The 25,787-nt window shown below is 41.3% G+C and overlaps 1 protein-coding gene across 1 annotated transcript; it reads left to right on the plus strand.

Annotated features, from left to right (window-relative positions):
- Positions 1-661: 661 nt before the first annotated feature.
- LOC115390601 (uncharacterized) lies at positions 662-25,512 on the plus strand. The gene is made up of 5 exons (XM_030094516.1): positions 662-774; positions 22,753-22,832; positions 22,922-23,003; positions 23,141-23,473; positions 24,727-25,512. The coding sequence occupies exons 3-5, from the start codon at positions 22,940-22,942 to the stop codon at positions 25,104-25,106; spliced, it is 777 nt and encodes a 258-aa protein (XP_029950376.1). The 5' UTR covers positions 662-774; positions 22,753-22,832; positions 22,922-22,939; the 3' UTR covers positions 25,107-25,512.
- The last annotated feature ends 275 nt before the right edge of the window (positions 25,513-25,787 follow it).

A 25,787-nucleotide genomic window follows, 5' to 3' on the forward strand; every position in this document is an offset into this window, starting at 1 on the left:
GAGACAGAGTCAACATAAACGCCATGTTGTGATTGAAAAACGATTCACTGAGTCCAGTACAGTTTTTAATTATTGCGTTGTTTAAAGTAGTGGACAAAAAAAACAAACAAAAAAGACATAGAAAATAGAAATGTCAAATTCCCAGTTTTGAAATTCTATATTTTCTTTTATTGAAATTTTTGGTAAATCTAAATAAATTACAGGAAAGTCATGCACACAAAAAGAAAACATGCAAACTCTGCAAAAAAAAAAAAAAAAAAAAAGACCTTAGAACTAGAGAACAAATGTCCACACCTCTGAGTGCCTCAGTTTAGCTATGCATAATAAGAAAATTAAAAAAGGATTTGCAATATGGGCAGGCTCTAGCTGTGTATTTCATTATTATACAATATTATGTAGTTTCTTCAACAAATTGCAAAATGAACAGAGAGAGAGAGAGAGAGAGAGAGAGATGCTTTTTAGCAGAACAAACTTGGTAATCTGAAGAGAAGTAAAAGGATAATGCTAAACTCTGTAAAGCCATGAGGTCAGAGAAATGTTAGAATTTATCTCTACACTCAGAATGAAAAGTCAAGGCAAGTATGTAAGAGCCTTTTTTTTTTCTTCTTGTTCTTCCTTTACAAAGGGAAATAAGTCAGCAGCACTCCACCTCAGTGCTGCTCCAGACTGAAGTGGTGGATCACTTGATGGTGGGGGGAGATAAACAGTCCAGGAGAGAAACGTGCTTTAAACGGTGGACATCACTGAAGAAGCAGCAGACAGAAGAGGCAGGAGGTAAGAGCATAGATACTTTTTTAATAATAAAAGGCGATCAATGCAGCAGATGAGATACTGAAGACAGAAAGATATGGACTGAAGTGTATTGAAATGTAACAAGCCAAGTTCAAAAACTGGCAGCAGTCAAAATACAAGGGAGGAATGTAACTGGATTACAAGGAAGAAAAGACTTTATGCAGTCAAAAGTTAACCAGAAACTAATTAGTTTGAAACAGCAGTTTAATCTCATAACTGGCAAAAGTATCAGCAAAACTGTCATTTTCTAGTGTGTTGTTTAGTTTGAAGCACCAGGGTTAAAGTACAGCAGCAATGTGGGAGAAGCTTTACATATTGTTTGTTGGCAAACTCATTAAGCCCTGAAGCCTTGTGAGCATTTTTTTTTTTTTGCCAACCGGATTAAAAAGATGTTGCTGATGGGTTTGTTTTGCCCAGATTGCTACAGAACGACTCCCTTGACACTTAAGCAATATAGTGGACTCTTCCTAAAGTGACTGCCTCAGCAGGGGACGCTCCGGCTTTATGCGCCGGTAACTTTAGCTTTGTATTCGCTCCAGACTTGCATCAAGTTTCTTTAAAAGGTGATCAAATGGAGAAGCTCCGCATGAAGCGAAGCGGCTGGAAGTCCTCTCTGGCAAACACGGACAGAAATAGAAACGGGCACCTCTGTGGCAACAAGTGATTTTACAGGAAACAGGAAGCCGCTTCGTGAATGTGGAATGTGACTTTGAGCTCAACTTTCTTGTTAACTTCCCACCTCTCTTTCCCTCGAAATGTAAACTCTATTATTCCTGCTAATAAGATAGCAGCTTTGTCTCACAGATAAACCTGAGATGAAAAAGATTTGTTCCAGTAAATTCCAGTGTGTGCTTTCTGAAATGCCTCATTTTCATTCAGTCATATTAATATATTTTCTGGTAGAAAATTATTTATTTTATGTTGGATAAACAAGAGCGTGAAGTTTATTATGAATGAGTCTCCTGTCTTATCCATCTTTCTCGGTGAACCGTAAAAGTTTTTGCCGTCACATTTGGACCAAACACATTGTGACATTTCCCCACATTCTATCTTTGACTCCATTAGTCTCTCATGAGAAAAATGTACTGCATAAGTTTATATATAATTCTCTTCTTCGGTTCAGTCTATTTATAAGAGTTAAGAGGTGCAGCTGGTCCCGGCTGACTGCAGATAAACACAGGATACAGACGGGACACATCACCCGTCTGAAATACAGCAAACAGAAGGACAGACAGTCGCCCACCTCAGCTCATTCAATCAGCATCACAACTCGACTCGTGCCTTGGAAGATGTTTAGTCTGCTGGTCAAGTGGCTTCAAACTCTTCTCTTGACTGAACGCAACTTCTGGTCAGAGTAATGCCATAGCTGTTGGCTGCAGCTTTATTGCACTTTAGAAGTACATATATTTATACTCATTTTTTCTTTTTTATCTCAATGATACAGTATGCATTTTCTAATGATGCACAAACCTGCATCACTAGCAATAAGACAGGTAACTGAACATGTATCATATCTTAAATTAAATCATAAATTACAAGTAATGACCTGGTTGGACTTTTAATGTAATTTAAACCATTCAATTCAAATCATTCAATCTTAAAGGTGCCTTAAGGAGTTTGCACGTTTATGCGAAACAGCGCCTCCTGCAGGCCTTGGGCGTAATGCAGCTTAGTGAAAAACTTGTCCCTGTGGCTCGAGTGCACGGAAGAGGGGGACTCCGTCTTCGCTCGTTTAGAAGCGCTCAAGTAAGATTTAAGTTTCTTTTACCTGGTGGAGTCTGTGTGGAGCTGTGGCAGTGCTAGAAGCCAGTCTTTTCTTACTTTCTGGAAAATCCTGCTCAGTTGTTGCTCACTAAGCATCTGGCGGAGTAATGGCGGACAAAGCGAAACTGAACAAGCCGGAGCGCGCATTACGTCATTCCTTTCAAATTCTCCCCAAAAAAATGCTGGTGCCGGACCGGCACTGCAGCTTTCAAGTGACAATTTAGCGCTGTTAGAGGTACTTGTAATGAATATGTCAGGGCACATTGTACACATCATTAAAAATGTGTAACATATTTATGGTGGAAAATAAGTATTTTTAAGGTTGTAAAACTCCTTAATGCACCTTTAAAATCTGTTATCTATAGGTTGTTTAATACTTTTTGTCTATTTTTCAGTTGTGGGAACAGAAACTGAACCATAGAGTGTTCACCTTGATACCTTTTGTCTGACCATATTAACATTTCTGCACTGCACCAAGCTCTGAAATTCCAAAAAAGGATAATAAAAACTTTGAAGCAAGTCAGGATTATTATCATGTGTGTTTTTTTCCTCAGAAACATAATATTGCGTGAAACTTAGCAGCACTGAACATAGTTTGTCAGAAAATGCCACTTCAGTATGTTTTGGATCCACAGGTCAAATAACAAAATGAATCTCAAGTGAAATCACAATCTGTCAGGAAAGTTGCAGTTGCAATTAGTTTTCTTGCATGTGCATTTGGTACTAATTGCATATGCTGTTGATGTGAAAGGAAAAAGGGTCAGTAAGCTGTTACCTAATGAGTTTCAGTGTCTACTTTTCTTAACCCTCCCTTATCGGAGACGATGCTCTCTCATTTCTGGCCTTTCTCACGCCGTTCCTTCAGCCAATCTTTGTGTGGCCTCTGTAATTTACCTTGACTGATCTGACCTGCAAGCCTTTAGCAATCTGTCTTCTCAAACCTTTATTGATTTGGACTGTCGCTCAGATAAGAGCTGCGTTCAAGACAAACCGCGGCCTGACACCAGCAGACGGGACGAGCTGCCAGAGGGAAATATAGCAGTCATGTTTGGAGCGTGGCCGTGAGATTAATTCTAAAGCACGCTTTGATGTATGAAATGAGGGGAAATATAGGCAGTCATGTTATATCTTACAGTTTGCTTAGAAAAATGTTTCCACTGCAGGATGTGAAGTTTCCTTCTTTGATGCAGGAATTATTAAAGAACAGCACGCACCTCCGTTTCCCCAATGCAACTGGGAGAACAATAGAGACTACACTGACACGTGTGTGTGTGTGTGTGTGTGTGTGTGTGTGTGTGTGTGTGTGTGTGTGTAAAGCGGATGGAGAGGTTACAAAGCACCACTTCTCGGATTACATGTATGTTGTCCTTGATCCTCTCCACCCCCAACCCTCGACCCCCACCCCTCCTACCATATGCCCTCAGGTGAAAAACCTCTCATATCCTACAAGGACGCACCTTAACACTTCAAAAAAAAAAAAAAAATCCTCAGCAATTTTTTTATTGCAGAGTAACATTATTGATGTTTGTTTTCTGTGCTGCTGACCTATAAGGTAAAGATAATGGATGACGCCTCCTCCGTGCATTCTCCCACCGGCGCGATGGTTCTCGCTCGCAGGGTCACGGAGGCGCGGGAGAGCCGATAGCAGCCGTTTTCATCAGCAGTCAAACAGCTCACTTTATGCACTGCACCTAATGGACAGGGGTGTCATTTATGAAGGGTAATGCCTTTAAAAAGGGACGTTGAATGGAGGCTAATGATCTGACCGGCACTCTGTTCAGAGCACTTCCTTGCAGGATGACATTTGGACTCACTTTTATGAGGTGCTCTTAGTGATGAATTGTGAGCTTATCAGTGTTCTGTTGGTGGCAGATTATTGTCAGGCACTTTATTTTTTTATTGATTCATTGACAGTGGCGATGGTGCGTCCTGCAGGTGAGTAGAAACACTGCAGTCTGGAGTCTTTCTCCCAAAGGTTCCGTCTGTTAAGCACTGCTCTGTTCTGGCTGCAGTGGGTGTGAGTTATTAGATCAACTCCCCCATGAATTGGAAACTTATTAAATTCAACCAGGGCCTTGTTCTCTATGAATTTTCACTTTTTCCTGGCTATTGCAATATTTACACACGGACGCGTCCTACTTTTTCTTGATGTTTTATTCCTTTCCGGTTAATTATTTATAAGAAGTCATAAAGCGGTGGTCACAGGTGCGCGAGCGCTTCCACATATGTTTACGGTAGACACGCCCTCTCTCCCTCATCACCGCCAGATTTAGGCTCCCACAGCAAGCCGTAAACAAAAGCATAAATCACAGACGCTTCTCCTCAACTGCTTGACTGAAATTCATGGCTCCCAGCTCCACTAAATCACAGCGCTGAGTGCCCAGGGGAGGCTGGAAGGCTAATACACACTGTCCATGAATACCATCAGCAGCGAGGCCAGTCCAATACGTCCAAACACAGTCAGTGCCGAGATAGATGGGCCTAAGCTGAGCAGCCTCGGGGGAACAGAGAACACCTCTCAGGCTGCACAGCATTTCATAATTGTGCAGCTAGTTGGGGCTGAACAAGTGGGCGCTTTGAAGGAGCGTGAAGAGGGAGGGTTAACAAACACTTATGTCCATCGGGCTTAACAATAGACAGCGAGAGGAAGCCGGCTTCCTTCCTTCCACCATGGAGGTCTTCGGACATGACAACAGTGTTTTTGGAGCTACTATTGAAATAAACAGTGTTTAGTGACTGTATATGTTTATACACCTCAATGCAATAGAGCTATAAAACACATCAACCGAAGATGTCTAAGAACTTGTTCCATTGTTACAATGTTTTGGTTGCTTTATTCCTTTAGGTGAAGAGGTGTTTTTTGTTTGTTTTTGTTTGTTTTTTTTTTACTTTCAGGCATGTTAGAGGTCTGAATGCAGTATCCAACAACTGCTGAGGTGTTTTTTCTTCCCCCCAGTTTTTATGCACACTTGAAAATATTGCATTCCTGACAACATTTGATTCTGCGTGTGGAGACTGCTTCCTCTCAATGTGCTTGGATTGGTTTTCTGTGGGTCCTCTACTTTCTTCACACAGTCCAAATCATGCCTTTTTGAAGTTATTTGGTGACTTGAAATTGTGCGTTGGAGTGAAAACGTGTGATTATTTGTCTCTCTGGGTTTGCACCCACAAGGTATACACTGCCTATCTATGCATAACTTGTTCGTGTAACCTCTGATGAACCCAGACACTTTCTGTTAGTGGGGATTACATTTTTAGCAGGGAGTAAACATTATGTTCAGTTTATGAGTTGAAAGCAGAAAAAAGTGGGCAACAGTAAACATTTGAGTGATTTTGACAAATGTGATGGCTGGATGGTGGGTCGGAGCATCTTCAAAGTTGCAGCTCTTTGTGGGCTGTTCCTGCTCAGCAGTGATACGAATCTATCAAAGTTGGTCCAAGCAACCTGCCTCAGGGTCACGGAGGGCCAAAGGCTCATTGATGTGGGCATGAAGTGAAGGCTGGCCGATGTGGTCTGATCAAACAGGCAAGCTGCTGTCTGTCAAACCACTCAAATAATATTGGTTTTATACCTGTTTTAATCACTACGCAATAAGCAGTTGCATTTTTCAGCTGTTTTTCATGAAAGCATTCTCATAGTTTTCCGTTTTTTGCTGCAATGGAGGCATTTTAAAATATTCTTTGTGTAGCTGATGATCAGCAGAAAGACAATATGTCTGAAACTGTTATTTTTCCATTCTTTTCATCCTGGTGTTTTTCTTTGATGAGAACATGCTGCAGGGTTATTCTGGACACAGTAGCCTACCTTAAAGTACACAAATATCATAAGTCTTCACACACTTCAGCACGATGAGCCCTCGTGACGGCTTTACAGTCACTCATTCGAGACTGCCCTCCAGCCAATTATAGTGAAAGTGCTTTACCATGACCGCCGCTAAGAGCCAAAACTCAGTTTGTAGAAACACAGAAGCCCCTGGAGAGACTGCAGGCTCGTGTTGCCGCGTGCTTCCACCGACAGGCTCGTTCATTCTGTGCAATTATTTTGCTACTTGTACTGTCACCTTGCCAAATTCAAGGTGAAGCTCCGGAGCTTGATTAAACACAGCTGCATTATAGGCAGCGGCGTGCAGACATCTGTACAGTCTTATTGTTAAATGAAAAATAATTTCTCTGTCTGACATGGATAGCTCATGAGGGGATGAAATGCATAGCGATCCCCCGTGCTCCCACCGTAATTACCATAATCATTTCCTTTTTGTAATTAAGGCGAATACACCCACTTTAAATCTCTGCGAATGAAAGCTCCCCATCCATAAGCACTTCAGCGTGAAGTGGTTGTCTGAGTGCTGTTAATCACACCGGGGGTCATCTTTCTCACTGAGGCAGTTTGAACCACATTTAATCATCCTATCATAAAACACCTTTAGAGGGTGGAATCTCATCTGGGAGTCGAGCCAGAATAAAGGATATGTTTGGGCCCGGCAATGCCGCAATTCCTCCATCAGCAACTCCACGTGCGAGCAAATAGAGGACGTTAATCCTCTGCGTTAGCAAACACTGGCATGAAGTTTGAGCATGGCTCTAGGTTTGCTAAGAAGGTAGGCCAGCTACCCTGGACGCTCTGAGCCAGATTAGCTTCCTGATTCGGCAGAAACATGCCTTTGATCTCCTGAAAGCTGGCTTCAGAGTGATAAACTCTCCTCCAAACACAAATTTGTCCTGCACAGAAGCTGTTGACAACACCGCCGGGCTTACAGGGGCGCATGTAACCAAATATTGTATCTCGCCCGTTTCCAGTACAAACAAAAGATGGATTCCTGAGATGGTTGCTCCTTTAGAGATTAGAGGGAATTATAGCTCGGGTAATTCTGGTTATGCAGGACAAAATGACGCTCAGCTGGTCCAGAACACAGCCTGAATATGATGATACTACATGATATAGAACAGAAATGCCTGGAAATGTTGTGTGAGGAGATGTTGTCAGGATGGCACATGGGTTTACATGTCAGAGTGTGACTGAGACTCGCTTAATGCTGAAATATGTTTCTGTGCGTCACTTCTGAAAGGAGCACTAAGATAGGTGCTCCTCTCGATACCCTGGTGTCTTCAAAAACACATTTAAAGATAGTTTGGATTGGATGCAACTGTGTCTCTGTGTTTGCTCTGTGGCAGACTAGCGACCTGACCAGGCTATATCGTGTCTTCCCTCAGAGATGGCAAAAGAGGAATAGTAGATGGTCTAGTTTCACGTAGAGAGAATCATTGTATTAAACTGCAAAAAAAAAAAAAAAAAAAAAAAAAAAATCTGTTTTTTTCTTCTTTTTTAATTTCCTTCCTTTGTGGGCACAAAGCTCAGAGCAGTGCTGATTCAATTACAATTCCTCTTTCAGCATGCACAACTTCTGGTTTTCTCTCTCCTGCCAGGGTGACCAAACATCCTCTTTCACTTTCACACATCCACTTTTCATGCGATGTCTGCAACGTTTTATAAAATCACAAAAATATCCAGTTCTATTTAGATTGCGCATACTATTTTTTTAACCTCACAAATCACAGGAAAATAAAATAATATTCAACAAATTGTCAAAAGTACAATTTCTGGTTTTCAAGGGAACTAGATTTTTTTTTTTTATTAATTTATTTGTCCAGTAAGACTTGAAAAGAGTTCTGTGGTTGTAGAAATATGTTTGTACTGGCATAATTTCCTTCACTGATTCATTCTAGGGAATTTAAAATAATATTTGTCTCAGTGATTCCAGAAGAGATTTTTATTGGCATAATAAAGCATATTGAGTCATTTCAGTAAGGTTAAACAAAGATATTTTGCTTCATTACTTGATTTTCTATCCACATAGAGAAGACATCTCTGAGTATCATTTGAATATCTCAGTCCACGACAAAGTGTCATCTTTTGTTGTAAATGAAAATATGGTTGCCTTAGTTGCCCCAGTGATAATCAATAAGAATGGATAAAAAATTAATATCAGCCAATATCAGAGTAATTTTGGACATAATTAATATGTAATAAAGCATGACTCTGCAGTATCTACAGGATGGATTGACTCCCTTTTTTTATAGGACGATAATGCTGTGACTCGCCCTGCTCTGCCCCAAAGTCACTTTTTCTGCAGTTCAACTTGCTTTTGAAATGAAAGGTTGAACAAAAAAAAGCATGATGTAGAAAGACACAACTACAATGAACCCAACCAATGAGTGCAACATTTACATGCAACCTTCCAGCGCTGTTAAGTGTGGAGCTCAGAAGAGATTAACATGGTATGAGGGGGACCCCTAATCAAAATGTGCATCGGGGCCCTGAGAGGCTTGGGCTGGCACTGATGATTGACATTTAATCACAATATTGGTGCCTACAAGCCCCCATGTTTAATAAATAGGATGCTCTTCGGAGCATGTTATCCGAGATGAATCACTGAATCCAGTGGTATGCATCATGAAGTGATACAAAGAGCAATTGTGCATTCAGGCTTTTGGTGTTTGGGATTGATGCCACAAACGGTTTTTTGAATTAAAAAAAAAAACAAAAACATTGACATTCAGGTAGAGTTTCTTCTAGCTGTAGCCGACCTTGTTAAAAACTGGCTACCATCGAGCCTCCACTGCAGCTCCAGCAGGATGCTCAAGTCAGATATTTGGGTTTGCTCATCTGGCTTCAGGCTCGCCTGAAGCAAAGATCAGGAGAAGCTGCAGAGGACTGTGGAGTTCTCTTCGATTTGCTGCTGCACCACCAGATCTTTTCTTTTTTTTTTTTTTTTATCTTTTTTTATCTTCGCACTTGTAGTTCAGTTGTACATTTCAGCCACAGCGGCTCTGTGGAGCTTTTTAAACATGTACAAACTGCTGTGACTAGAAATAATACCAGGTCGAACAGACTGGTGTATTAGATTACATACGGTGTTCAAGGGCCATCAGCTCAAGTAGTTCAAGTTTGGAGGCACTGACGCATGCAGAGGCGGGGCGTGCCAACAGGCAAACCAGGCATTTGCCTGGGGCCCCGGCTTTTAGGGGGCCCCCGCAAGGAGGCCCCTGAAAGACCGGGTACCCCAAGTGCCAATACATGTACTGCACAGAAACGACAACAATCGGCATTTATGATGCAATTATGAAACGACGACGTAGCAAACCCCCTTGGGGGGCCCCGCACGGCCCTGTCAGCCTTCAGTGCTGTCTGCGTCAATCAGGCGAGCCGCAAGGTTTATTGTATAATATAATTATTGATAAGCCAGGGCTTTCAAGGACTTCTGTTGGTACCTGGATCTAATAGAAGAGATTAGGTGTTCTCTAAGTGTTTTAGTATACATATTATAGCTGGGCCGTTAACGGCGGTAACGTGCTGCGTTACCACGAGACTCTGATATATTTTAGTGTGGATGTATGCCTGGCCCTGCCTGGCTGAATAACGCTGTGGGGGTGGGGGTGAACAAGCCGAACCTGTCCTGCACCGCGACAGTCACACCGCGCTCCTGCTGACCGTCGAAAAAAACACACACGAGCTTTTAGTGGTGAAACACGGTCCATTCCTCATTATTTGCCATATTGAACTCGGCCGAATTATCAGAAAAATCACGAGGAAAATGCTGGTATGAGGCACAAGCTGAAATCAGGAGCGCAAATATGAAAAAAATGAAAATCAAACTTAAATTATGTGTTTTGCCGGTACACCGTTTCTCCCGCTGGGCTTTCTTCAGGCACTGAAAACACGCAAAACAAAGTACATTTCGGTTCAACACACACTCTGGCTTAATAAAGATAAAGATGAGGCACAATTCGGCGTGACTGAATTTATCCTGCCTTCTCTGTCTGAGAGTCGGAGATATGATGAAGTTTGAGGAAGTGTGCGCTCATAAGAAAATTCCATTTTTCATCTGTTTCTGACTTGGTTGTGACTTGGTTGATGACACATGAACACGGAACTGTGTCAGATTACCTGTTGGTTTCCTGTGATGCCTGCTGATTATTCATGTCTAATTGAATAAACAGAAACTCGTTCTTGATTACTTATTTCTTATTTATGTAACACACTGTTACGTCCCCCCCCTTTAGATGTTATAGATGGCCAAGCTAGGAGCGGGGGGGAAACGCAACGCTTACGCGCAGGCCTACTGGCTGATGTAAATGCTTCAGGTGGTGTGCGGACGAAGCAAGGTGCAGCACAAAAGAGTTTGGGTGGCCTTTTCCCCAAAGGAAAAGGGAATTTATATAACAAAAGATAATTAAACAGAAGCAACGTTACAAACTCACAAGATACAACAAAAATGCCAGAATGCAGCCAGCAGGCTTTAAACAACAAAACGTAATGAGCCTAAACAAAAAAATCCCGCAAACAGCAAAACTGGGGAGAGCTAATGGAGGGCAGGCGGACGTTAGGAGAAGGGCCCTGTGGGCGGTGCCACTAAACACAAAAGCCCTAATCTTCTCCTACACCTCAACCCTGTGACCCTAACTACCTTAACCAGTGACTAGCCCTAACTCACTAACTATGCCTGAACCTTACCTACCTGCTACAGAAGATCGTGGCAGCCGCCCACACTTACCTAGTGTGTATATACAGAAAGTCACCTACGTGCAGAAATGTAGACCCCGGGGTGTCTTACCTGGAGCCCTTCTCCAGGGAAGAAGACAATACAGAGAATGGGGTTGACTACAAAACACACTAGGTGGGGACAGGCAGGGTTTAACAAAGATAAGTCCTCAAATAGTAGCTTTGGCTGAGGAGGGCAAAAACAAGATGTCTCAAACTTTAGTCAAAGCGTCAAAATGCTCTCCAAGAGTTGCAGTGATCTCTCTCTCACAGACAGACAGACGGGGAGAAACACAGGGTGCAAAACAATATATAGGGGCAGGACTGGAGGTTGATTGGTTGATCAGCTGATGGGATGATTGGCGACAGGTGTCCAGGATGATTGCTGGCTGGAAAGGTGAGGTCTTGGCTGAAGGCTGGGAAAGGAAAGAAAAACACCACAACTGGACACCTGGGGGAGACAAACAGGATCAAACCCATGACACACAAAGGCAGCAGCCGTAACACACACACACATTTTGAATGGCCTTGACAGACTTCGAATGAGGCATTTTAATCGCGATTAATCATGATGAACTACAATTACTCGCGATTAAGGAATTGAATCGTTGCCCAGCTCTAATACATATCAAATGTCCCAAAAATTGTGTGCAAAAAAAAAAAACTTCAGTGTGCACGGATGGGGTGGGGGCCTGATGAATTTTTTTCCTTGGAGCCCCCAAGGACCCTTGCCCCACCACTGGACCCATGACAATTTTTAAAATGCATTTCCTGGTTTAGGGACATAAAGGAAGCTTGTTGGGCCTTTTGCAGACCTGTTTGATTTGGGATATTGAACAGAAACAGCTCACCTGGGCCTTTAATTGTGACTCTCTCAGCAGATGTAGCTTACTGCCGCACTGCCACGTCATCTGGCTCTACCACATTCACTACACAGACGTCCCTATTTTCAATCACTTTTAGAAAGTTAGTGACAAAATATAACCAATAAAATAGGTCTTGACAGACACACAGATCTGTAAAACCCTTAACAGCACTGAAGCCTTCTGATCTGAGCTGTAAGGTGTTTATCCAAAACAATATCCATCCCATAATGGGTTTTTTTTTCCCTCATATTAAAAATCTTTCAAAGTCCTGCTCCTGCCAGCTGAAGCCGGCAGCTGCACCACAATCAAGATTATTCAGATGCATCCATTTGAAGTCTTTTAACAGCCTGTAGATTATGGTAACTGGGAAGTATAATGAGACCGCAGATGGCAAAGCACAATGCTGCCTAATGTTTCGATGTTCATGTAGTTGCTGCAGCTTCATCTGGGGCGTCATTTTTGCAACAAGCTTTGTGCGAATTTTGGACAAAGACTTTTCAAACTGCAATTTCTAAAATGTTTATCTTTTAAATCATCTGGCTGCAGACAGTGAGACAACTATCGGCATTTAAGATCTGAGAAGAAATGGAGATCTGTTCTTTATTTGAAAGAGATTTTAGATATGTGGGGAGAAATGTATTTTTAAGGATTTATAAACTATCTGCCATTAACCCTTTCTTCCAGTCTATTGTAGGTTTTTCACTAGTGTACACTTCTAAAATGGGCTTGTTTACACTATAGTAATGGTCAAGAAGTGAAGCAGGTGCATGGTTAATGAATCATCATGAAAACTTAATGGGTTAAATTAGATGAGATTAAAGTGAGAAATCTGAATTTGCTGTAGTAAGAGGTTGATAGATATGAACATCAATGGTCTATCTTGATGAGTTACATAGCTCCCAGAAATACATTCCTTGAAGCAGTGAATTTTTTTGAACAGGGAAAATATATGAAAAAAAAAAAACAAAAAAAAACCTATTATCAGACTGTTACAAGGTCAGCTAAGTAACCCGTTTAAATTTTAAAAGGTTTTTTTTTGTTGTCATGAGTCTTTTCAGGCTCTTGCTGGAGTGTTTTCGTTGCAAGTTGCAACAAGATCCATTGTGCTTTGTAAAATGTGCCGTCTGAGAGGGGATTAGGTAAACTGGTGTGTTTGGGAGTTCAGCAAAGCTTCCAAAGCAGCTCATAAATGTGATTCACGATCGTGATGGAGACATCCTCGGAGTTTAAGGGCTCAAACTGAAGACACAGACCGAGAGGCGGAACCAGCAGGGGAGTCAAGTCGTGTGTTGGTGCGGTCTTAGCAGGGCTGTTAGCAGGAACCGCAGCCTCAGACGCCAGCAGGCGTGCCGCAATTACAGGCGACATTAAACTGTGAATTATGGGTCAGGGTCGACAAAATCTTTATCTGTTTGTGTGCAAGTGTCTGTCTGGCAGACGACATTATATCATGAAGGGAGATTAAAGTTTGTTGAAGTTACTTCATCATATGTTTAAGTGTCTTTCCCGTCTTATTTGTTATTACTTGAGTATGAGAAGTTCAGCTGTTATCGAAATATCAAGAAAAAGTCACAAGAAAGAACAAGGTTACCAAACTACTTTCTTCCTGACTCAATGTTGGATGGATTAGTGTAAAAGAAGGTTGGATGGATGACCATTTCAACCATTTCTGTTAGGGAATTATGGGTAATTAAGACAGGTGATTGAAGTTTGTTGATTGTTCAGAAAAGCTGCCAGGTGTTGAAGGAAAGTTTCTTTTTTTTCCCACTTCTCTGATTTCCCCCTACAAAGCACATTAGAGCTGAATCCCTCCATAATTGCCCTGCAGAGATCCCATGAAGCGGTCCTGTGACAGGTGGGCAAAATTGTCTCAATTATATTTTAAGTGATGAGTTGTTCACTTCCTGCAAAAAAAAAAAAAAAAAAAAAAAAAAAATCCAAGAGAGAGTCATTGTTGCACAAACTGCTTTCGCCATTTGCTTCACACACAAATTTAGAGCTTTGTTTGTCTTCTTCTGCAGTATTGAGGCTTGTTGGAGACCAGCGTCCTGCTGTCTTATGACTGTCAAATGAGCACTTTAAGCATTGCTGAGAAATGGCAAAAAAATGAATAAAGAGATCAAATCAGGTCAAGGATTTACAGGGTAAAGAGAGCAACGAGTCATTTTATAACAGGCAGATTATAGGCAAATAAACCAGTCAAAAAGAGTTCAAAAGTTCAAACATCAGATGCAGTTCAGTGTGAAGATAAAGCTTTTATCACCAACATCAGCTCAAGAAGTTTTCTCTAGAACTGAGTATAGAAGAAGCACGTGGTCAATACCAAATATAGATCTTAGCGTACCAATATTATACACATTTGAGTCTTTTCTTGGATGTTTAAGTTGCTGCTCATTTTTTCTGCTATCAGTTGCTTCGTTCAAGGAGACATTCGATGTTAAAATGTAAAGTGTTTCCTCTTCATTACGACTCAAGTGAAATAAATTTGTGTCCCTGAGTTATTTCCTTATCACACAAGTAAGGTTTTGTTTGCAGCAAACAGAAAAGTATATCCAATATTTCTTAATAACTAAATTCAAATAACCGATGCCATATTCCATTAGTCACACCGAGAGGAAATTTGCAGTTTAATAACAGCAAAAAGCGGACAGCAAGGCAGGCGCTCGCAAGAGGCCACGTAAAATAAAAAGGAACAATAATACGTAACACTGATAATAAAGTTGGACAACAAGCTTTTCTTCTCCATGTACTCAATAAACCTGCTTTACATGGTTTGTGTGTGAAGAAGGAGCAGCTGCCTTGGCAATAAGGAAAGGAAGGAAGAGTCAAAGTTCAGGTCTGTTAAAGGTGTGGTAGTAGGAAGACCGAAAACAGTCGAGTGTCTAACTTATGCTGAACCAACAAAGATTTGCAGATAAACTAAGACTGTTTGCACAAACGTATTGTTCCAGTGATCTGCCCCACTGGCCCGGACAAAATTCCTGGGAATGCTGTGCCGGACGGTTTCCTGTCAAATGATTAGAACTCCTCCGATAGCTGTCTGGCTTCTGGAAAGATTTTATTGCTTCATAAAGGTTCCATAAATCTTTTATGTATCTTGTATTAGAAAACAGTGTAGTTCTCCAGCTGTGAGCCTTAACAAGCCAACAGCAGGCGCCGCTCATTAGTAAACAGCAGACATCTTTTCAGAGACGGCGTGCCAGCACTCCTCACCGGAGAATTTTTTGAATGTCATAAAACAAGTGCTTCGTTATCCCGGCCTTCTTTGCAGCCCTCGTAACAAAAGTAACAGTAAAAACATGATAACGACCAACTCTTTATCATGTCCCTAAAATACTAAATGGATGACATCTGGGAAGTGCTTATTTGTGCTTTAAAATGTAGATAGTCCCATTATCATTCAAAATGCCTCTTGGGGTATTTCAGGGACATCAAAAAAAAGAAAAAAGGGGGGGAAAAAGAAGCGGTTTTCCACTCACAATACATGTCTGTTCAAATATACAGACCAACTTCGCTTGAGGCAAAGTCATGTCTCTCACAACATGCAGGGATTAGAAACGCCCTCGTCTGTGTCTGTTCTGATGAGTCACTCTCTGTCCAGGAAAACCCAGAAAACTGTGGCGCGTTTGTCCTTCATGGGCTTCTCAGAAACTTCTTACCATGCATTTGATATTTTTGATGCAGAATGTACTCCTTGGTAGCATGTGTGGTTAAATCTGAGGGGGACTCAGCAGGAAGGGAATTCTAAGTGAAAACAAGCCAAGACTCCAGAACGAGCAGCACCGACTTTATCTCAATGCAAACTGAATAAGGTCAGCTTGACTTGGTCGTCTTTAAACATGCTTCATCCCTCAGTGAAGTTCCTTCATCGGTTCATGTTATTCACCATTAGACTAGATAAGGTTGTCAAGTTAAATTGAAATTCTTTCATTGCTTTTTGAGGGTCTGTTTACACAATAACGATGCTCTGAGGGACTGAAAACTGTACTTTTTGAAAACAGCTTCCAAAGTGGAAATTTAAGAATATTCTCCAATTCTGTCTCCAAGTAAACAGAACAAACTCAACTTTTCTGAAGCATAGCTTCTCTTCACACGCACACAGCACCAACCTGTGGCCCCAATGGAAAATCACATCCTTTTCAGCATTTCTCCCGTTTCTCTGTGAATGGAAGTTTAAAGTAAGCCAGAAACTTTACTGAAGCAAAAATCCAAAACGATGCATTTTCACTCAAAACGTTGGCCTGAACGGTGGGGAGCTCAGCCAGTGAAACTCTTTGGGTGTCACTGGAGGTTTCCAGTACTAATGACCTGAGGTTTCTAAGCCCCCAGGTGAGATGCTTCAAACTCTATTGTTTTCTTTAACGGCTTTCAATGTGGTCGTTAGAGTCACACAAGGTCGCCTGGGAGGTCACCTGTGATTAACCGTGATCCTTTGAAGCTGGAATATTGAATTTCTTTCGCAGAGAAGAAAGGACCATTTTGTAAATGGAGACAGATTGTCATTCGTTTTCACATAGATTATTTCTTTTAACCTTCTATGAAACCGTTTGTCCCCTCTGTCCGACATGTGGACATTTGTCGTCTTCAGAGGCCTGGAAATGTAAGGGACAGACAACTGAGCTGTAGCTTTGGTTTCCTCAACACAAAGGTTATTTAGAGGGACATCTTCCAGGACATATGATCAACTCAAAAAAGAAAAAAAAAAAACTAATATGTATAAGCTGTGCAAAAAAAACTGGTCACATCTGAACATTTTGAACTTACATTTTAATAACCTCGAGCCTTTTAAATCATCTTGAAACTAAACGTGTAAGCTAGACATTAAACTCAGAAAGCAAAGCTTCTGCTCAGATGTTCATACTGCAGCAAGTTGGACATAAAATATGAAACTTATGAGACAACATAAGTGCCAGTGCAGCTTATATACTTTAAACATGATGGAGGCTGAGCTTCAGTGCAGCTTTGGAGGGTTTAGCAGCTAACAGGAATTAGATACAAGGGAATTATTAGTGAGGCTTGTCCCAGCATCTTCAAGGCTCTGATAAAGTGGAAGATCACCAGTCAGTAACACTAAAGTCATACATGCATGAGCTGCATAATTCATGTTGTCTGCAAATAACAGCGAATTAGTTTAGCATTTTTTTGGTGATGGGAACATTTTCTAATCTTTCGAATCAAAGAAACACTGACTGAACTTAACTGAAAGAGGTCACTGTCAAACTGTTTTTGATGCAGGAGTCACAAGTCAACAACTTCAGTGGGGAATCAGTTCCTCTTCGAGCGAAAGATGCAGATAAAACTCTGAATTATGGGAAATCTGGCCCACATAGCAATTAAATATGGGATAAAACTCAGCTGGCGATGGGACTCAGCTGTGAAGCCGTTGGCATGTATTTCTGGGAGAGTTGAGAGTTTGACAGGTTTTTCTCTTAGAAGATGAGACTCTGATTTAAAGCAAAGTACTTATATTTGTGCACCACTCGTGTGTGGGTTCGTGCACACGTTGCCAAAGCCGGATTACAGACAGGGGAAAACATGAACCTGCTCCAGGGCTGCAGAGCCCCCCCGGGCCGCAGGCTGCAGCTTTATGGAGCCGTTTAGTTTGATTTTAGTCTTGCTTGGGGATATATCTGATTAAAACATACGTGCTGAAATCATTGGACATCTCTTTTATTGCATTTCTTCATTTGTGCAATCCGAGTCCTGTTACAGTCTTATTGGCTTTCATAGAGATTTGCTGTTGATCTCTTTTATATGGGTAATTGCAACTTATTTATGCAATTTAATGAATTAGGATATGCTTAGTTATGATTTTTATTAATCCCATTTATGAGTAATATTTTATTGTGCTAATATTATTATTACTGTGCTAATAACACTATCCAGTGTTTTCCAACAGTATGACTGCTTCCTTCAGAACAGTTTCAGTGAAATCAAACATTTACAGGAGTGAAATTCCACTAGATGCCTCCTCGTTCGTCATTCTTTGAGCTGTATGATCATTTTTCACTGCAGAAGTGTGTTCTTAAAAGGAACAAGTTCAGTGTTGACCCTTGTTCACTCAATGTTATCACACTTTCAAAGGGCACACCTTGCAAACAGCCTCATTCACATTGACTGTCAGTTGAATTTGAATTCTGGAAATTTTAAAAAATTATTTAAATCTAGATGTCTTTTCAGTCCATTAAGTGCTGCTATAACATTTCAGGGCCTTCTGGTGAAGCTTCTGTACAAGAGCCTTGCTGTTAAGTAAAGATAAGACCTTTGCTTGCCCTGTAATCGGTGTTCATAAAATACACCAGCCTCCTTATCTCTATGTCAAAGGATCTTGCTGAGGGTGAAAGAATGAGAGTAACAAACAAAAGAATTCAAAACACATACACAAACCCCACGGATGGCAGTAAATAGGCTGCAGTGTTGCTGAAGTACTTAATAGAGTGTGAATATCCAGGAAGTCGGAGCTGCTCTGAAACACACAGGCGCTTTTCTCCTCCCTACAGAGAGAGAGAGGCTCAGACCGTGGAGGAGATCCACTGGTGGTTCAAACCTGGTATCAAGTATCGCAATTAAAGAACCTTGTAAATGAATAAACAATGGTTGGTTTAACAAAGTAGTACTTCTAATCCTGGATCTTAAGGAATCAGAGATCTAATCATTCAAACAAACTTGTAACAAGTGTGTTTTCTTTAAACAGTACTCTCACTTGCAAAACACAAGCAATTAATATCAGTTGAACTTGTGTACAAATCATCACCATCTCTGCTTATTGATGCTTCTGAGTTCAAGAGGGAGAGGTGAACCAGTAAGATAGTCACTCTTATTCCAGGAGTTGTAATTTCCTAGAATGAAAAAAGTACACTGATAGTACACAAAAATAGTTCACTGATTCAACACTGTATTTTACTAGGACTGTGAATAAATCCAGCCACATTTTATCCGTTTGCATGCAGGGCAAGTGCAATGCTGTTTCAGTTCATCATGGAGGGATTGAATGGAACTCCCACATGCACACTAAGAAAGACTTACAGCAAATCTATACTGATTGAATAAAAAATGAGACAGGCAAAATCACTATCTGGTGAAAAAAATGTACAATTGTGGGAGAAATACGTGCAGCAAACTGGATTCCAAAAAGACTGCAAGACAGAAACATGGATATAACACAGAAGGTACCTCAAAATAAAGTTTGGATATCAGTGGAGTCAGGAAATTCCTCTCAGCACAATAAGAGCAGCTTCTCAGCTGAAGACTGAACTGATCTGCGTCTCTATTCCAAATGTCTTGAAAACAAACAGTAGATCGTGTTCAGATTCATGAACTGAACTGCATAGCAGGTTGCATGTATTTAAGCTACACCTAGTATTTTCCTCAATCAGGCACACACACACACTTATTTGCATAAATACAGTATTATAATGATTGTACCTGCTCCCATATATGGAAACTTTTAGTAGATCAGTGCCAAAATCTTTGCAAAATTTGAGAAACATCCCTCAGTACTCGAGCTCTGGCATTTTTCTGTCTTTCTGTATAGTTTAATCTATTTTTCTTCAAGCACAATTTAGTTAAACTGCCAGCAGTTTCATTAACTCGAAGGCAAGAATTTTAACATTTTTCTTCCGTGTACGTGATCCTGTTCTTGTACCTCTTAGAGAAATCACCTCCAACCAGTTTCACTTGTTTTGCTTTGAGCAGATTAATAGGAACTGAAGGACAGTGATGCACAGAGAGCTGAGACACAATGGGCTTGACAGAAAAGTAATAGTCGCTCTCTGGAGTTGAACATTGTTCGCATTTCGTGTATTGTAACTGTGTGAGAGCTCTCTGGCGAGCTCAGCCCAGCTCCGCTCCCCGCCGCTCCTCGTCTCCCAGTGCTCCATTAAGCAAATGACTACCAGTCACTTTATCTCTGTCACACTGGACAAGCAGCACTCCAATTAACACTTCCACTGCGCAAATCTGAATAAGCACCCTTTAAAAATCAATGCTTATTATGACTGGGAGTTTGTTGATTACTGTTGAAATGTAGATGTAAATTCTCATTAAATATTCTGACATCCAGCCAAAGGAAGATAGCTGGAGAAAATAAACAAATTAAAATTAATAAGTGAATGCTTTTAGTTGAGGACGCACGCATTCCCCAAGGTGCGGCTTTAATTTCTAACGCATTAACGCAGCACACTGAACCTGAGAGTCACGCTGAGGCACTCCTGCACGCGTCGAACACGAAGGTAAACATGGCCAGCGTAGTTTATTTCTCTCATTAAATTGGTAAAGCGGTATAAACGGAGAATCCTGAGCGGCTATAGGGAACTGGTGCATCCAGAATAAATGTGCTCAGCTGAAAGTAAAAAATGCAACAGTGGACAGTTTCCGAACGAACTGCACCGAATGTGATTACTGCAATGGAACAATTTAGCCCTTATTGAAATGTTGTGACAGTTTTATGTGTTTTTAATAGTTTCTGGACAATGATGCAGGCGTGGCGGAATAAGTCAGGAGGAATGCTTATTTGCAGGATGGATTCTGTGGCTCTTCCAGACTGTTGTTACCGATGATAGCATATGGCACATTTTTCTTTACAAGAGGAAAGTAAAATCGTTGGCCTGTGCTTACAAATGTGTTGCTGCCAGGACTCATTTCCAGATTCCCCCAGTTTTGAGGCTCTATAATATTTAGCAATATACCCGACTACTGCATGGGCTGGAGTCTCCTTCTCCCAGCCGACCAGGTACTCAAACAGCATATCATGAATCCCAAATGCTTTATTAAGTTATCCATCCATCTATTTTCTGTGTTGCTTTATCCATCTCAGGGTCACAGGGGTGCTGGAAGCCAACATCCAGTCCATCACAGCGAAAACACAGTGACAGACAGTGACACATGCTCTCATACACACTGACAGTCAATTTAGAGTCAAACTCATTCTCGTGTTTTGAACTGGAAAGGATGAATCTGGAATAGCAGGAGAAGACATACTGGAAGAACATGCAAACTCCACCAATTAAAGGTGCTGTAGGCAGGATTTTGCTAGTCAATGCTAATTTTTCTGTGTTTTCTTTGGATTAAATGTTGGAGTATCCATTGATAATCCTTTAGGAGTGTAGCATAATTGCACTACCGCGAGGGCGCAGCGTTTCCATCTGTCTCTGTTCTGAGCTGAAAAGGAATCTTGACAGCTCCAGGTATCTTTGACCAATCAGAAGAGCCCATGAGGCTCTAACCATGATTGGTCGAGGGGCGTTCGTCGCACGTTCTTGTGGGAGGGGCTTAACTTGCATAAGGGCGTGATGTCAGAGAAAACAGGACAGGATTGGCTGTGCTGGGTTTCAAATCGCCATCTTAGATGGGTCAAATTGCCATCTTGCTTAGGTAACCCTAAGCAAGATGGCGGAGATGCCGAATCCTGCCTACAGCACCTTTAAACCAACCAGACTGCAATCAGTGAAATTCTCCCTATGAGAGCATAAACACTGAAACAGAGTGACGGCTATATATCATGATATACTACAATATCCTCTACTACATGTGTGTCCAGATTCTGGACACAGATGATTGTCTAAAGTCAGATTTTACAAGGTGTTCAAATGCTGTCTTTTTGGTTACCAACAGAATAAACAATGCTCCATCCTTCACAAAGCTCTGTGTCATGATATATTCAGTCTCCAAGAAACCCAAATCAGTTTCTCAGCTTTAGACTGTGTCTTCATGAGGAAGCAGCAGCAGCAGGATAAGTCTAAGGGTCAGAGGAGTGACTTTCAGCAGGGTCATATTTTTGACTTTTACTTTCTCAAAAGAAAAGAATCAAGTTTAAAACCATTGTCTATATTTGTTATGAAGACAAATTACAACTATAAATTGAACGTGAATTCAAAACAAAAAGTGTGACCATTGCAGGATTTTAAAAAGACTTGACAGGTATCTTAAAATGAAAATATCAATGCCAATAATATTAGAACAAGTCTGACAATGCATCAAAGATCACTGCTTGGTGTGTGGGACAACGTGTGTGTAGTGGGAGAGTTGTGGAGGACAATGGCTAACATACTGTTTTGATATATTATACTTTGCTAAGTCTCACTGAAATACAGTCTGCAGCAGTCTCTGGCAGTATATTTTACCATACGCTATGCTGTAAATGACTATTGTAGACATTGTGTTATGTTCTGTTAAGCACCACAGTGAATTACAAGCCAACAAAAGAGATAGATATACTTACACAAAGCAAAAGTTTAAATAGAATAAATGGTGATGAAGGATTTTGTGCGGATGTCAGTGTTTTGTTGCTCGCCGGCCTCTTCTCATTCATCTGTCACTTTTGGTGTCAAGTGAGAGAAAGATTTGATGAGCGTGTGTTTCTTCGGCCTTCTTATCACTCTTCCATGGCAGTCAAACTGCATCCGACAAAATGACTCATGTCTCTACAAAGTGAAGCCTTCAGTGGAGAGAAAGAGAGAGCGAGAGAGAGAGAGAGAGAGGGACGAGTCAGAGCAGACCAGTTTCCCCCTGTGGGAAAGTTCTAGCTCTGTTTAATAGTTGTAATGACCTCATAGAAAAAAATTAGATCAAAGCTGGATGCAGGAAAAATGAACAAGCAGTAACACAGTAACATCGCAGCCACACAAGACTGTTCTTGTCACAGTTTTCAGTACTTCTTGAGTCACCCTCCCTTTTCTCTCTCTCTCTCACTCCCTTGTTATTTGGATGTCATCACAAGCCGAGTGATAAATGCACGGCCTTCCTGGCAATTCAACTTTAGATTTCTGTAATCATTAACTTTTGTGTTCACAGAAATCCAAGTCACAATGCAGACATACCGCCGCACCACACGGACACACTGAAGACAGCTGGGAAAGAGCAATCCTGCAGAGGTGAGTTCCACTCAACAACACAACTGAAAATCAAATCTTTCCGCTCAGGAGTGAGGATTAAATTGTTCCGACGGCTCTCTGCGTTATAGTGGTGTGTAAAGAGGCTGATGATGAGGGCCGCAGCTTTTCAAATGCTCTGGTTTCTACATGTATTCACTGCCACAACACAAGGTATGTCAATCTAAATCCCTTCAAATGTAACTGGATTCTTTTTTTATATATATATTCTGTTGATTGCTCCTCATGTTTGGACCATATAGGAACTTATTTGTGTCTTATTTTCCATCCTCTTCATAACCCATCCCCAGAGTCGGTGAAGCTGATCCTGAGTCCATGGATTACTGCAGAGTGCGACGAGCAAGTCACTATAAACTGCAACGCATCTTCACGTCTTGGTGGACTATCGATCAAACACATGGAGTGGTCTCAGGACAAAATGTCTTTATGTTCCGTGGATAAAGAAGGGAGGATCAGTTACTCCAACTTTACCAGTGACTTCCTTTGTGAGTACGGAAACGGACAGCTGTCCCTGACTTTTAAACGGATGCTGCCAGTGGTCAGCGGACGGTCGAAGCATTTCAAGTGCAAACTGCACTCCAACCAGGGAGTGTCACGTGAATCCACACGAGTCGACTTACAAGGTCAGAGTTCACCTTCTCTCAACGTAACGAGCTGTATTATTTCAATCGTCCTTGAGCTCAAGCAAATTCAGCCGAATGCATTTCTTTCTTCTGTGTTAGTAGGCTTGCATCGTGGAGAAAAACATACTTTCACTTTTGTAGTTGATTGGGTCAATGGGTTGGCAGAGCAGCATGCAGATCAATCTGCATTGTCATCCATATCAGAAACACACATCAGCAGCCATTTGATTTGATTGATGTGGCAATAATACATTAACACAACATTAAATCAGAACAGATATAAGACTAAACCAAGCGTATTGCCAAGGACAGCACAGGAAAGCCCGGGGTTTGTTTCCACTGTAGTCCCTTTAAAAAAATAAAAACACAAATTACAATACTGCACATCTGGCAGACATGAATGTAGGAAAAGATAGTTGTGCTGATTGTTCAGATATGTGTTATTCCAGTAGTTCTTCTGATAATAGTCGTAACACCATAGTGTTTGGCCACTTTGCGTCGCATATCGCATATAAACAACTACTTGATGCATTTATCTGAAAAATGTTGCTGGAACATGAGCACGGGACAGTGGAAACTACTGCAAGAGACAGTTTCTGGTTCAAACTCAGTTTAATGAGTCACATTTTGGTATTTTATTGTTTTTTAAATGAATGAAATATTGATGTTGGATCGTTGAACTTCATCTAATCCGTGAGTCATACTAACACCCATTTAAAAAAATGTTCATCTACAAATGTTGGAATACATGCGTTTTTTTGGTCAGTTTTACGCCATGGAGTGATATATCAGTATGATTAGTTGATGTACCTTTATTCAGACTTTTAAAATGATTCACCAACACTGCAGGGCTGAAATGTTCACTTAACACCTGATCACACAGTGATCGTTATATAGGATAATAATAGACCGTTTGCTTGAGTTAGTTTTCGCTTTTCCACTTGTGGTGTGATATAAGACATTGTGGTAACACTTTACTTGAACCACCCCTGTATAACACATAAGTACATTATAGCACTGTATAACTATAGTTATAAACACTCATAAATGATCACAGTGCTTTATAACATCAGGACCTAACCCTAACCCTAACCCTATGCTGTATAGTGGGTTATAAAGCATTGTGATCATTTATGAGTGTTTATAACTACTTATCATGTGCTTTACTGGGTGCTTCAAGTAAAGTGTTTTATAATTTCACATGTTTAAATGAGAACATTGTAGTAAATAATCTTGTCACGTCTTTCCCACAGAGTGCGCCGGGACGGTTGAGCCTTTTCTAAATAGTGACGGGCCCTCCTGCCGCTTCAACCACGTGCACCCGGACGGAGACGTGCACTGGTTTCATGGCTCTCGCAATCTCTCAGACGGATCTGTGAAACAATACACAACCAAACAGGTGGATTCTGAGGGCTGGCTGACAATCCACAGCTACCTGGACATGGAGAATCCACGCGGCTCCTACAACTGCTCCTTGAAAAGCACCACATCTGGGAGATACATCGCCAGTGCTCTGTTCGGTGATGAACCACGACCCACAATGTTTCGATACTCCACCAGCAATGGGGTCCGATCACAGGCTGCTACAGGAATAGCTCTGCATATTTTAATCTCCCTCGCCGTCATGAAATAAACTTTTTACTCCATGTTGCGGAGTGTGATTAAATATAGGGGTCGTGTAACAATTAACTGTGATTAGGTACTGAGGCTTTCCAGAGACCAGGGGAACAGCGTCTCCAGTTAGGTGAGTCATCTCGCACAGCGCGAAGGTTCATTATTCTCTTTCTGAGCTGTTGGCTCAAGTGAACAAGAAAATTGGACTGTTGAGAAGTGATAACCGGGAAGGCAATAGCCATTACTCTTTATAAAACACTGGCTGTTCTTTTAGCTTTGATGAGAAATCAGAGCACAATGGCGTCAAGAGCAACACTGAAAGCACAACATTGCGAAACCCTCAGGAAGCCCGTCCTGATTTGGATTAATTTTCAATCCACTTGGCGTGGATTGCTTCCAGAACAACCCTGCTTTTCGTGGTGGAAGCAGGCATAGTGTGTGTGTATACTGTGTGTCTGTAGCACTGTTGTCTGCATACAGGTGCTCTCTGAATGCATACTCTATGCAGGGAAACTAAATAAAACACCTCATACTGAATGCAGGCCATAACAAATCCACACGTCTGTAATGTCTTTCAGAGACAGAAGCGCTTGACTTTGAAGCTCCAGCAGTCAGTCCAGCAGAGATGGTGGTTTATGGCTGGATGCTGCCCTCTGCTGAGCTACACTGATAACTGTTCATACTGTTTCAGGCTGATCTT

This window comes from Salarias fasciatus, chromosome 6, assembly GCF_902148845.1.
Source record: "Salarias fasciatus chromosome 6, fSalaFa1.1, whole genome shotgun sequence".
NCBI lineage: Eukaryota > Metazoa > Chordata > Actinopteri > Blenniiformes > Blenniidae > Salarias > Salarias fasciatus.